This window comes from Protopterus annectens, chromosome 4.part0, assembly GCF_019279795.1.
Source record: "Protopterus annectens isolate FY-2018-M chromosome 4.part0, PAN1.0, whole genome shotgun sequence".
Taxonomy (NCBI): Eukaryota; Metazoa; Chordata; order Ceratodontiformes; family Protopteridae; genus Protopterus; species Protopterus annectens.
In genome coordinates this window covers 1,395,389,710-1,395,404,941 of record NC_056733.1, presented here as the reverse complement: position 1 = coordinate 1,395,404,941, position 15,232 = coordinate 1,395,389,710, and the positions used below count along the sequence as shown (strand labels likewise).

At 36.6% G+C, this 15,232-nt stretch overlaps 1 protein-coding gene across 1 annotated transcript in view; it reads left to right on the top strand.

Moving 5' to 3' along the window:
- Window positions 1-6,110: 6,110 nt before the first annotated feature.
- Window positions 6,111-15,232, top strand: part of PCBD2 (pterin-4 alpha-carbinolamine dehydratase 2) — a 521,033-nt gene continuing 511,911 nt past the window's right edge. The window contains exon 1 of the mRNA XM_044069223.1: window positions 6,111-6,247. Within this exon, the coding sequence (XP_043925158.1) occupies window positions 6,161-6,247 (87 nt within the window). The 5' untranslated portion in view covers window positions 6,111-6,160. The remainder of the gene's footprint in view (window positions 6,248-15,232) is intronic.

The window sequence follows — 15,232 nt, the reverse complement described above, 5'->3', positions numbered from 1 at the left end:
GCACTTGCAGATGGCCAGTCCCCGTGGCAGTTGGACAGCTTGTAAGAGGCTAAGGATTAAATCCTTGTGGGTTATTTCCTTTCCTGAGGCCGTAACCATTCCCCTATTTTTCCACTGCTGTGCAAAGGCATGGACCATGGAAAAAGCATACTGACTATCTGTGTAGATAGTAACTGCCTTATCCTTGGAAATGGTGCATGCTCTGAACAAAGCAATCAATTTGGCCGGTTGTGCGGACAGGTTCCTGGGGAGGGGTCTTGCCTCTAGTACCGTAGTCTCAGTTGTGACTGCATAACCCAGTTCTGTAATGCCCGCCTCATTTTTACATGCTGACCCATCTACAAACAGGGTCCAATCTGAATTTGCCAAAGGTTTGCAACTGAACCGATGTCATAAAGCCTTGCTTACAATCTACTGTCTGAACAAAGGGTTTTGTATAGTCAGGGAAGCTAAGTGTTGCAGATCCTGCTATCAGTTGTTTTACCCTAGTAAATGCCTGTATTGCCTTATCCGTCCATTGCAGCGCGTCATGTGCTGCCATGGGAAGTGCGAAAATAAGTTCTGAAAGTGGACTTACTTCTTACTTCCTCTGCATAGTTGGGAATCCAACTACGACAAAAATTTGTTATTCCTAAAAATGACATCATTTCTTTTTTTGTGTTGGGCATTGGTGCCTGTAAAATGGCTTCTTTTCTACAGTTATCTAGTTGTCTACCAGCAATTGAAATGGTATAGCCTAGATACCATACTTCAGTTTTACAAAATTGTAATTTAGATTTATTTACCTTATGTCCCTCTTTCGCCAAAAAATGCAATAACCAAATAGTTTCGGACTCACAGACAGCCTCTGTGGGTGCAGCCAGTAAGATGTCGTCCACGTACAATAGTAGATGACAGCCATGCTCTGGTTGAAACTGTGCCAGGTTTGTCGACATTTCTTGCGAAAAGATTGTAGGGCTTTCACAATATCCCTGTGGCAGTCGTGTGTATGTGTACCGCTTGCTCATAAACGTAAAGGCGAACCAAAACCTACTATCTTCCTGTAGGGGAATAGAAAAGAACACGTTACTAATGTCAATAACAGAAAAATACTTATCCATGGGAAGGATATCATTTAACAAAACAGATGGATCTGGGACCATAGGAGCCCTTGGCACTACAGCAGCATTTACAGCCTGCAGATCCTGTACCATTCTCCATGTCCCGTCCGGTTTCCTTACTGGGAACAAGGGTGTGTTACACAGTGAATCTGTACATGGAATTAAAACCCCAGCTCTCAGTAGAGCCGTGATCACTGGAAAAATGCCTTCTTCTGCCTTTTACTTAATGGATACTGATGCTTATGAGGTCTAAAATCGGATTTTGGAGTTATTTTAACCTGTCCTGCTGTTTTCATTAGCCCAATGTCGTGCTGTCCTAGGGACCATAAGGATTTTGGTACTGACTGTAGTTTTAATTCTTTTTGTGGGGTCAGAAAGCATAGTCAGGATGGCATGCCTCCTGTCGGTGTTAACCGATCTTCTCGAAGATGTACCGTTGGTCTGACCTGGGTCACCCAATTTAACTTCTGTACCTGAACCCCCTTACCTGCCAGCTGTCCCGGTGTCATCTTTGACCAATCGGTAACCTTTTTCCCAACTATATACCATGCCGTTTGTTCTTCCCTAGTCACAGATACATATGGGATTGAGGCATTTTGAAAAAGCTGTTGCATGTCTCTTGTGAGACTACAAGTAACTGCGGAGTTCCCTGCCCTGTCCCAATAAAGATTTTGTAAAAGGATCCTGGTCACCTTGTGTTTAAAAAATTGTTCCTCATACTTGGGATCAGGTCCCACATTTTTCCTGTAATACATTGTACAGTGTAGTTGTTTGGTAGCCTCTGGTAACTGAATGGCCGTACTATATTTGCTCAAAGCTAGGTTAGTTAACTCATTGGCCACGCTTTGTGGTCCTGTTTCAATAAGATCATTACTATACCAGTATTGTAAATCCCCTTGCCCTACCTGCAACATTTCATCCTGGATTGTCATACGCTTAGCCAAGATTCCTGATGCAGCTGGTACTGCTGCTATTCTAAAAACATGCATCAAATCCCTTCCTAATAAGTTAACAGGGCAAATCCGAGAGACAATCACCCGAAATCTAATAGTTTGATTAGTTTCAGGGTCCGTAAACCATTAAGGTTTAGACAAAGGTTCCTTATAAATGCGGCCGTCGGCCGCTTTGACTAATACATAGTCATCAGTAGTCACATTAGACGGCACTGCAGTGTGTTTCAATAAGGTCCTAAAAACCCCTGAGTCACATAGAAATTCTACGTCCCTCCCTTCAACCTGTAATATGATTACCGGTTGCACTTCTAACTGCATAGTTGTAGCTAGAGCTGTCAGGCTAACAACCTGATATTCACCTTTTTCTGAAAAATCAGTTATCTCATGTTCCCATCCTGCACATTCCCTTTTACCTTCTTTAGTCACATCCTCAAAATCATCCTCATTCTGTATTACTGACTCTTGCCAGTTGACCTCAGCACCTGGGTCCGGTTCGTCTGTGCTGCCATCATATAGTCATGCTGAACTATGATCTGGAGCAGCAGCGGATTTCCCGGGATTCCGGCAATCTCTTGCGAAATGCCCCTTCTTACTGCATTTAAAACATTTCCCCCTCTTTTGTCTGCCTTCGTAATCTTCAAAATGTCCTACATTCCCTCTCCCTCTGCCTCTACCCCGTCCCCTTCCTCTACCTCTGTTGGACGGAGCTTACATTAACATAAGTGTTTCATCCACGCTCACCGTAAAGGTTTGAGCCTGTTTTCTTTTCTTTTCCTCAAGATATTTTTCTGCATGTAAGGGGATATGAGTCTATGGACAGGGTATGTATTTTAGCTTCTTTTTGTTTTTACTCTGATTTGTCTATACTACGGTTATGTAGTTCCAGAGTCTCCTCTGCTTGTTTTTTGTAAAACTACGGAGGGTATTTTTCCCTGCTTCTCTACCTCCTGTAAAACTACGGAGGACACCTTTTCTTGATTTTCTAATTCTTTTTCCTGATACTGGGGTGGACCGACCATTTCTTTAGGGACTTCTGGATACAAGGGTGGGACTGTCAGTTTACGATAGACAACAGATGTCTCGTCATCTTTTTTATGGACAAAAAAATGCACCTTTTTGCACTCGAGCCACCACTTTCCTTATTCGAAAATTGTTCCCTATGCCTCTTATTAGCTTCTTTTAACCATTTATGTGCTTGAGGGAATCCCACCTTTACTTGATTTTTAACTTTGCCTCCTGCGTCCCTACGCAGATCTCTCACCAAATTTTGACATTCTGATCTATTTAAGTTACCACTAAATCCATAATTTGTCTTTAATTTTTTATGTATTTTAAGTTATTTATTTATTTTTTTTCCTTTTGGATGTAATTTAAACATATACTCCTCATCTTCAGTCCTTTTATTTAAGCAGCCCGTACTAGCACAACAACTGCTTCCTATTCCCATTTTTCTTATTTAAAAGAAAAACTGTTTCCTTTTCCTGAGATCTCTACCGGTCTTTTGTAAAATTTAAACAAAAGACGATTCCCTTATGACTAGTCCCTTTGTTCTTTTAAAAAGAGAACAATACAAAAAGAAAGAAAAAAAAGTTACGCTTACCCTTCTGCGGTTCTTCCGCCCCGTTCGTCACCGTCCCATGGATCGAATCTAAGAGTGACTGGCCTCTACTTACGACTTCTTTGTCGGAGGTCTTTCCGTTCAAGGGAGCCCGAGATTCGTTCTCCCCTCCTGTACAGGTTTTTCAGTCCCTCTTATGCGATTCGTACCGTGAAGAGTTGGCCCCTGCTTGGGCGCCAGAAATGTCAAAAGATTTTAATACTCTTAACATATACTGGAAGAATCACGCAGATAAAAATAAGCAAAAAGGTTTATTTTACATGCATGGAGACATGCTACAAAGTACATGGTATGTCAGTAGTCTAATTTCTGTACACTTCACATGGGTTTTATACCCTTCTCAGCACGTACACAGTAACTGGTTACCAGACAAGGAATTTCAGTCAAGGCTATAAATTCACATACTGGAGCCTTAGATGGTCAGAGGTCAGTCACAAGATAAGCTTGTGCCTGGACCAAGGTAACATCTGTGCATTCCTCTTTGGTCAGCAAATTCTTTACAAGAAAAACAGCTTATTTTAACTTGCTTCTTTGCTTGGAATGCAATTTCACATTTTAACCCTTACTATACATGATACAAAGATGTTGAACACAAAGATTCTTACTACAATTAATAATTTAGTTTTTACTTCTATGTATCTTAGTACTGGAGCTTTTCTCCCCGGGTCTCTGCTGAAATCGGGCTACTTGCCCAGTCGGACACTACCTGGTTAACAAATGTAATAAATAAAAAAATAAATAAATATTGCTAGTTTTTCCTTTTTTCTTTTATCTTCAGTGCATATTCAAGATTGTCTGCCTAGTATAATTTTTTTTTTAGTTTTTCCTTTCTTGTCTTATCTTCAGTACATCTTCAAGATTATCTCTACCAAACATACTGTATGAACAATAATCATATGTTACTACCTGCTATATTTTTAATAGTACGTCTAAACCACTATGTTTATGTAAATATGTTATGCAATCATTTGTTATTATCTGCTATATATAACTGTATGTGTAAACCATAATGCTCATGTAAATACCTTATGTATAGTATGTTAGCAATTGTTCTGGGCTTTTCTCCCCGGGCCTCTGCTGATAACGGACAGCTCTCCCTGGTAAACAAATGTAAAATAAATAAAATAGGAGGATCATACAATGGTTAAAACATGTTTGTTTTATTTACAATTTTTTTTTTTTTTAATTAGTTAATATGACTCCTTTCTATTTACCATGGATATCAGTTAAAAACTTCCTAACACTGAATGTGTGACAGACTCCTTCAATGTGGAACTTCGAGGAACCTGAACTTTTCAAGACTCCAGATGAGGTACATTCCTCGTAATGTGGTACGCTTGAGAGGTATACACCCCTGACTTGTTAGCTGTGAAACCATAATTCTTGAACAAGGTAAATTAGATTTTTTTGTTGTGAAACTGAAAGTATTTGTATGATTATGGCATTCATTGTTCTTTCCTTTTTAACAACGGATTATGGGCGAGTTTTCATTTATTTGTTTATTTATCCTGTTTTATGTGGTTAGTCCTAGAATGCTAGTAGCCTCTTTTAAACGGATACATGATGTGGTATTATACACTACCTGGGCAAATTTGGCCAAGGCATTAGCGATCTTCTCCTACTACTTTCGATATTCGGGAGAGGTATGGTTCGTACCACCTAACATATTTTATTATCATCTATCACATATTATTATTATTGGTTTTCATGTGTCACGTGTGCCCTAACATTAATCTACTGTGCCCATACCTCTCAACCTCTTAGTGCAAGAAATCTGGACAAAGTCCGACAAAATGGGGGGACAAAGGCCCATAAATGGGGACATATTTTAAATATTGCTGTTATAAATTTAGAAAGTTGCTAGAGTAATAGGGTTTGTTTTAACACACATTTTCTGAAGGATATAAAGTCTGAAACTCAAATGTATGTCATTATTTAGTGACTTCAGTCCGACGATCATCCCAGTGATTTGCCAGAAAACCAAAAATTTTATGAGGAACAGGCCAAAATCTGGACATTCTGTTAAAATCTGTACAGTTGAGAGGTATCATTCCCCCAGCAAAACAAGGAACTGCCTCATATTATTAAGTGCAATCCTCAGTAATTTACTAAGGACTTTCGGAAAACAAAACGGTCACAGACAGCACAGCAGACACTGACAGCATGAAGTTTATGCATTCTTTTAAACTTCTCATTCTGCCTTGGAATTGATTAAGTTTCGGCAGAATAAAATATAAAGTAAGTACTTCTGATTTCGGAAGAAAAAAAACAGTTCAGTGATGCTGCTGCAAGCTTGCATTATCAGATGCATGTAAATCAACACTACACTCATTTAGCTTAGTCTGTATTATTTCCCTTTTATAAGTTACCAATAAACAGCTCTTACAGCTCTGCAGCTGAGTCGCGCCACCAACAGCGCATGCACTCTTGTGTCAAAGGAGTGCAGATAAAGTGGGCGGAGCAGATTTGTAGCAGTCCATGCTGTTAGTATGTTTACAGGTTTAAGGCTCCAGCTATTGCAGCCATTGGTATTGAAAAGGTTTTTTAACTGTTCGGGTACGCTATTCGCAAAAATGGTAGGTGTTTATTTTGTATGTGTTTATGAAATTAGTATTTTTTTGTTCAATGGCAGGTTAATAAAAACTAGTAAATAACCACACGGGTAATGAAGTTCAGAGGTTATCGGTAGCTTTCAGAACTCTTTCGTACTTTCGAAGAAATTGTGGCTGGTTTAACGGAAGTCTTATTAAACTGTGAACGTGGACTGGTGTATTGCCAGAAACTTGGTAAAGATGGAAACCATTTACGTATGTTTTCATGTAACTTGTATGGCCCGCTTCAAAATATTGTGCATTTACCGCAGAAACTGCACACAAAGTAACATGGTTGGCTGCAGCAGTTTAACGTGGCTAAGGGTTAAAAAAACCAAGGAAGTGGGACAACAACCTGTGTCTGAATAGAGCCGTACATCATTGTGACCTTGCGTTAACACTGTTATGTGTGTGTGTATACATACACAACATAAATGCCATTTGCTCAGACAGATTGCTGCAGAGTTTATGGTCATTATTTCTGTCAAAACGTTTGGGGATTGGTGATGCTGGAGATGAAGTGGGGCAGCATTCTGTTTATGTAGGTGTGCTACTGGAAGTTGCTGCTGCTGTGTATAGAATGAAGAAAAATATGTGAAAAGTATGAGAAGTTTATAATGTGCTGTCTGTTACTAATAATATTGGGTAGTATTTTGTTTTTTTAAGAGTCTGGCCGTTCGGTCCAGCCTTTGCCATGTTTCTTAACCCTCTGCAACTCCCTAAATGTCCAAGTATTTATAGTACAAGTACTGTGGTCATCTGCATTGTTCTTGGACAACTTTTACTATCAGCATGTAGTCGAGGTTGGTGGGTAGTTAGGCCGTTTCCATAGGTTGGGGGTCCTGCCTGAACTTAATGAGCTTGTGGTGCGTTCATGTGCACTCTCCTGCTGCCGGTGAGTTTCTACACTTCTTTTGTATTCTCAGCTGTCTTTTTAGGGCTCAGTAGTAGAGCAAGAGCTCTTCTCCATCTAATGGAAGGGCCATTTTCCATACAGGTTTGCTGTCGCACTCTGGGCACCTTTCATGTCACCACCGAAACTGGTTAATCAACTAGGTGTAGTGATATGAAATTGACCTTTTCAGGTGTATTCTGTAGTATGTTTTTGTATACCCATGTGTACATACATACATACACACCTTTGTTAACAAGGCGGATGTTGTGGTCCAAAGACCTTTTCCAGGCACAACCTGGTCCTCAAGGGCAGTAAATTACAGTAAGTCAAAAAGTGATTACAGCAACCCCAGGGAAACCCGGCAATGTTGCACTGTTTATAGTATGGCCAATTGATAACAAATACAAATATCTTAATGTGATTTAAAGATTTGGAAAAAAAAGATTAAGAAAAAAGATAGAAGATAAGTGGTAAGGGGTGTAAGCTACAGGCAAATGGAGCAGGGTAGTGGAAGAAGGTAGAGAAGGTTAGATACCAGTATGTATGTCAGCAAGGAGTGAGGTAGGCTAGAAGAACAGATCATTGGGAGAGTATATACTAGTACTCTGGTCATCTTTCATAGCACCACTGGAGCTGGTGGATTTTATTATATTATGCTTGTTAACTTGGTTATATGTAGTGATCTGAAAAGAGAGGAATTGAACTGAATTATTTACAATCCTGTACATGCCATTTGTATTAATCATACCCAACTACTGAAGAATTCTAATGCTGAGGTTGCACAAACTCTGAGGAGAATGTACTTTTTATCGAGGTTTTGTGACCTGAGGGTTAGAATAATTTTAAGTAGTGGGGATGTATATGGGAACACCTGTAGATGTTTCAGGGTTTGTCATCCTCCCTCCAAAAAAAAGAACAGGCTTTAAATTGTGTTGATTTTCATCACTTCGTTCTTTATTTAGCCAGCTCTAGAATGCTGCTGTTTTTTTTTTTTTTTATTTTCATTTTTGGCATGCTGTGTTTAACACAGTTGCAAACTCCCACAAAGCTTAAAGGTTGGAGCTTTTTTCTGAGCAAGCCAAAGGACTGTGACTTTTAGAACTGTATATTAAAATGAGAGAGTTCGTCAATTTGCTAATATGAACATTGTAGGTGAATTTATTGAGATGTTCTGAAAGCTGTGGGCTGATTTGGTAATAAAGTACATTAATATATTTCTTCTTTGTGCATCTGTGACTTTTATATGATGTTACTGAAAGTACACAAATTTGCATCGATGTACCTTATCTAGAGTCTTAATTGGCATTCTGATTTATGAGGATTTCCTGACTGCCTATTGTTACCATGCATTGATATAAGCAGGCTAAAACTGTTTACAGTGTCTTCTTATTCTGCTTTTTATGACCGCTGAGGTGGACTAGGGAGAAACTTAGTAACTGTTATGTTTGCGCTTAGAGTTGCCTAAATTATTACCAGCATAGGCTGTGAAATTAATGGACCCAATCCTTTATACTTCAGAGAAGTAGTAAAGGAGTTGGCCCTGTAAAAGATGCTTGGTTCAGATGCTACCTCTTGATTTTTGGAAGTAGGGAGAATATGGACCTCTCAAAGTTTTAGCAAAATTGTTCATTGAGATGTTGGAAACGAGAAGTGCACTTATCTTGAGCAAGTGTTTAATAAAATGGTGGGATCCTGAGAGCTTTTTCATGTTCATTTTTACAGGCTGTAATGATAAAGAAGTTGAAATTCAAAAAAATCATTTGGGGCTTAAGCTATTGACGAGTGAAATACATCGGTGTTCTCTGTGTGGTGTACCCTTGATTTTTTTTGAGCCATTCACTGCTGATACCAGGGAGACTATTATAAGGGCTTACAAATAAAGGATAGAGTGGTAGAACGGTATTATTAATTTTTTTTTTTTTTTTTTTTTTTGTGGCAAGACCAATAGATAAGCAAACAACCCCCCCTTTATTAATTCTCCAGACTTTGTGAGAAATTTGGAGAACATGAGGGTAATTTCAATAAAGTTTGAACCACACATATTTAAAATTGCATTATATTTGCTTATGGGAAAGACAGTTCTTCAAATACTTGGGTTTGATTTGGTTCATCTTTGTTAAGCGTTTTCAATAAAATATATGCAGATTTACTTGTAAGGTAGAAGGTGCTGGAGCTAGACTAGCACATACACACTTTAAAATACTTTCTGGTACTATTCTTCTTCTTGTCACATTTTTAATTTTTTCTTGAAGTCCTTGACAGTTGTTAGTGGGAGTGGTTATGGACCATTTAGACCACTTAGCTGACATTAAAAAAAAAAATGTAGCTGGTGCAACAGAAAATGATTTTCATCTGGGATGGGACAGATATTTCACACAATTAAAGCTAACTTTCCTTGATTACCATACTAGTTATATCTTTGAAATTGCCAACACTTTGCAGTTTTTGTTAACAACACTAAATAAATATAAAGCAAGTACAGAGTAGGGAACAAGATGTCCCTGCTTGAATACCTCTGTTCAAATGCTGCTTGTCGGAAACGAACCTTCCCCACTTAAGTCTGGTCTCCAACACTTCATGTATTCTCATTATTAACTATATCGCCAGGGAACAGATATTATACCATCCCCCCCCCCAATCACAGCTGTTTCTAATGAATGCTTTCTCTATTTCATATCTAAGCAGAGGTGGTGGTGGTGGTGTTTTCTTACATTCCTCTGTCCTGTGGATCATTAATGTTGTCAAATGTTTACCTCCCTGCCAGATACCTATATTGAGTTTTATCTTATCAATTTTGATAATGACTGCCATTCTCTTGGCTAATATAGGCATAAACACTTTGTAGTCATTGTTTAAAAATGAGATGGCTCTCTGAAGATAGATCTAAATGGTCTTTGCCCTTTTTCAGTAGTATAAACACTGACCCTTTTTTCCAGGATGCTGGTGATTCCCCTCTTTAAAATATTGTTAAAACTTGAATCTCTTTATCGCTCTGTTCCCTCCTAACTTCCAGCATTTTGTAGAATACTGTCCATTTCTGGGGACTTCCTTGCTGATTTAGCTCTGTTTTTAATCGTATTTCTACTTGTATGTTTTCTTAGCTTTCTCATTCACTTGCTTTGTATAATTTTTTGTACAATTTCTGAACTCTCCCTAATATCCTTTATAGGATCGCTGATTATTTTTCTTGTCATAAGCTTCCTTAGTTTGGCTTCAACTCTTTCATTGCTTATGTCATCGTCGTGCTTTAAGTGTTTGCTCTTTAGAGTTGTCACTTAAAATAATTGCTCAACTGCGGCCTTTCTGAATTTGTATATATTGCTCCTTATTCATTTAGCACTCTGCAGATGCTTGTCTTGTTTTGCGACATTCTTCTTCCACAGTACTTAAACTTTGTCAACCTCTCTAAATAAGTTCTATTGCTTCTTTCCCTTTCTTGCATGCGTTTGGAAGTCCATTCTCATTTTTTATCCAAATTGATGGGCATTACTTCAGAACAGATACTTAACCTTCCTAGTAACTTAATTATATACATTATAATATATTAAAAAAATTAATAAAATTTTATATATAGATATATATACTTAATTGTCCTTCAGTAATGTACTTTCATTTTTGTGGATGCGTGTTATGGTTATTGGATGAGTCTTAAAGCTTTCAATAAAGTGCACCTATTCCTGTGAAATATAATTTGTCTAGTCTTGCTCATTTACTGTAGCTTGGGGGGGAATTCCGAGTTCTGCTGAAGGCACATCTTTCATACCGTATACTTTCATATTAGTTTCACTTTTTCTCTCTCTCATATTTCTCTTGGTCTCTCTGACATGTCCTTGCTATTGCAAATGAGGTTCCTTGTCCCACCTATAAATAATGATCCATGTCCCACCCATAAATACTAATCCCTTCCGAAAGCTTTATTATTTGTCACAAAATTCTTCTAAGCTTCATAATGTTAGTTTTAAGTGAAATATAAATACATGAATGTAATCCTCTTTCTGTGCCAGTAGCCCATTGCTGTCACAAATTGACCATTATTTTCCTTTCTCCCCCTTGTCTGTCATAACTGAGCCTCTCTTACCATCCGGTTTAATCCCACACTTTCATTTACACCTGATGCCCTACTGAATGTCCACCATGGCAACCTTTTTTGGTCAACTTCACATGTCTATTTCTATCCATATTGTCTCCTGTAACATTGCTGTTTACAAGCTGCACTTTTTGCATTTTGTCTGTACCTGTAAGACTATATTTACATTCCATGCTAATATTGAGAAGACAGCCATTCTGATGTTATATTGACAGTTCTTTAAATAAATATATGCTTTAAAATTGAAACTTAGATGCACACGCTACTGATTTGCAGACTGAGCTTGTATGTCCTTGCTGCTTCCCTTCTCTGTTTGAATCCCTATCCCATTTTCAGACATTGTTTCCATAAAAGCCTATACAGTTCTTGTCTCTGTCCTGTCCCAGGTATGGGGAAAAACTTGCCTGCTTTCAGTAGACGTTAACTTTTAGCTTCAAGGAAAAAATACACTGGCTATTGTTAAACTAAATTGTGAACTGTTAGTTAATTTTTTTCCGGAAAGATGATCACTTGATGAATGTGACAAAAGGAGATGATTTATATGTGGATAGACAGGGCATGAAGCATAAAATGTGAATGAAATGTAAAAAAGTGTGGTAATACAGGACCTGCTTTGTTAGATTGTGAAAGTAGAAATCGTAGAAGAGGTTATACAAGATGTGGAACAAGAAAAAGATACAGTATGAGAAATTGTAAATCAGAATGAGGTAGACAAGATTACAGACTATGTAAATGTTAAGGTAAAAATAGAGGAAGAAAAAACTGAAAGTTTTGACGAATATGTGGATTGGTTGATAGTGAAAGGAAGAAAGAATTCTGTATATAAACGAGTTAAAGGAATAGAAAATATAAAGGTATGATAGCTAAAGAGAACAAAAAAGTAAGGGATGGTTTTCTCTTTTTCTCATCTTCATTGATAGAAACTGAAAATATTGGCTATTAATGTTTAATAGTATGAAAAATTGAGGAAAATTGGCATATTAGAATGTTGTGCATTATTAGATGCTAATGTGATTAGATTATTAACAATGGAAGACTAGAAGCGGAAAAATTATGAAATGGAATGGTTTGAAATATGAGAGAAAATCTTCTGGCATATATATATTATGTCTAGATAAAATATTAGATGTCACAATAGTGGAATTAGGAAGCGGAAAAATTATGAAATGGAACTGTTTGAAATATGGGAAGAAAATCTTCTGGCATATGTATATTATGTCTAGATAAAATATTAGATGTCACAATAGTGGAATTGGGAAGCATCACTATATAAGAGAATTAAGACGGAAGAATGTTTTCAGAATTATAGCCTTTTTATGCGTATGCTCTCAGAAAAGAGAGAAGAAATAGACAATTATTAAATTATGCAGGTGTTAACATGGATATAATAGGAGATTTTAACTGTAATTTAAGAATGAACAAAAAAGGATATTTTGTTAAAATAGCTAATGAAATATGGAAAATTATATGTATGGGACTATAGTCACTGGAATTATAAGAGAAATGAAAGTATGGCTGAAATTGATTATTTTTTTGATATCGGATGGGTTAAAAATTATACAGCAAGGAGTAAAAGAGATGGTATTTTCTGATCATTTAGCATTATGGATAAGAATACATGAAAAGGAAGATTATATAAAAATAGGAAAAGGGATTAAAAGATTACCTGAAAAAGAATTAGAACAAGTTGACAAAAGTAATATATACACTATGGGAGAATCGTATAGATGTGAGGATTTTATGAAAATTGGACCACATGATGGATTAGTTTTAAACAAAAATATAAAGTATATGTTTTTAGAATGTATTGAAAATAAGCAAGATAATAGAATGAGTACAAGATATTAACACCAGAAATATTTCAGGATATAGTAAAGAAAGAGAGAATATTCTGTGTGAAAAAAAAACAAATATATGAAAATAATCGAAGATCAGTAAGCTGTTATATAAACAAAAAACAATGCTTGCAAGGGGAAAAAGCACCTTATTTAAGTGAATTAGTTAAATAATAGTAAGAGAGCTAAAGAATTAAGGAATACAAATAACACAGGAAGGTATAAAAGAAATTACGGAATATGTATCTGATTTCTATATAAAAAAAAGAAATAGGAAAAATATGAAACAAGCAGATTTAAATATGGAGGATAATATATATTTAGAGAAGCTTATTTAATTGAATTAAATGAAGTGTCGAAAGATATTAAATATCAATACATCAACATGTTGAGATGGTATTGAATGCAATATGTATAATGATATGGATTATTGGCAAAAAGCTACAATTGTCGAAGTATTGAATGCATGGTTGGAAATGGGAATAAACTATAAATAAATAAATAAATATATATATATATATATGGGTGATAAAAGTTTATATGGAAAAAAAGGAGACCAAGATGATGCAAGGAATTTCGGATCTCCTATAGGAAGAAAATTCTACCACAAGAACACAGGCTAGTAAGGGAAAGGAAAGGGAGAAATTGAATCCAAAGGGAGAAATTGAATACCATCAAGGAAGTATTGAATAGAGAAAACTATAAAGCAAGACAAGAAGTGTCACTGTTTAGAGTATAGAAGAGGGAACAGATCAACAAAAATATTCAAAGATATGCTAAAAGCAATGCACAGTATTATAGCCGATCAGAATCTATCTTGCGCTATTGCAAATAAACTAAAAATCTCAGCACAGGTGGAAAAACTTAGAAAATATGCAGATAAATATAAAGGAAAAGTACAAAATAAGCAATTTATTGATGACCCCCAAAAATTCTATAGAGAATTGGGAAAGAATGCAAAAGGAATTGAAAGACCACCCCAAAAAAAAAGAAATATACATTTTGGAGAGATATCTATGAAGATCCTGTGGAACATAAGAAAGATGCTAAATGGATAGAAGAAGTAAGAAAGATGCTAAATGGATAGAAGAAGTAAAAAGAATAAGAAGTTGAAATGTACAGGATATGAAATAGGATGAAGTAACGGCCAGAGAGATTGAAATAAAGTTAAGAAAAGCCTCCAGTTGGAAAAACCCCAGGCCTAGATGCAGTACCTAACTTCTGGCTGAAAGTATTAACATCGTTTTATAAAAATTTAGCTATGAGTAGGAATATTTATATGCACACCCCGAACAGACACCAGCTTGGTTAACAGGAAAAACAATGCTCCTACTTGATTCTAGACAAATAACTTGCCTTCTGATGACATATACACTATACCGGAATTGATGCAGAAAAAGTTTATAGTCATTTAGAAGAAAACTCAATTATGGCAATACAACAGAAGGGTAACATATGGAAAAAAGGACCATTTGTTGCTAAATAAATTTATAATGGAGAACTGTAAAAAGAGGAAGAATCTAAGTATGGCATGGATTGACTATAAAAAAGCATTTGACAGTATCCCACATTCATGGATAAGAGTGCTTAAAAATGTATAAGGTACACTCTCACTGATCAATTACATTACGGTGACCATGAAACAGTGGTAGACCACTTTGTAGTTAAGCCATGATAAAGGACAAATTATTATTCCAGAGAGAAAAAATTTCAAAGGGGGATATTCCAGGGTGACTCCTTGTCACCACTGCTATTCAGTCTTGCCCTTAACCCGTTAAGGTATCTACTTAATAGATAAGGTCATGGCTATAATTTGGCTCATAGAAAGTGTAGACTTCTCATCATCTTTTTATAGGTGACTTAAAACTGTATTCATCAGAAGAGCAACTAAAAGCACAACTGCAAGTGGTTAAAACCTTTTCAGATGATATAAGAATGCCATTTGGTCCTGAAATGTGCGAAACAACAAGCAGGAAAGCTGTAGCACCATGAAAACATCAGTTTGGGACGGGAATATGATAAAAAGAACTTGAGCAAGAGGGGGCGTGTAAATATTTGGGAAATGTTGAAGGATCAACAAAACATGAACAAATGTGAATAAAACTCAGTAAAGAATATTTCAGAAGGCTTAAAAACAGCATTGACATCTAGGA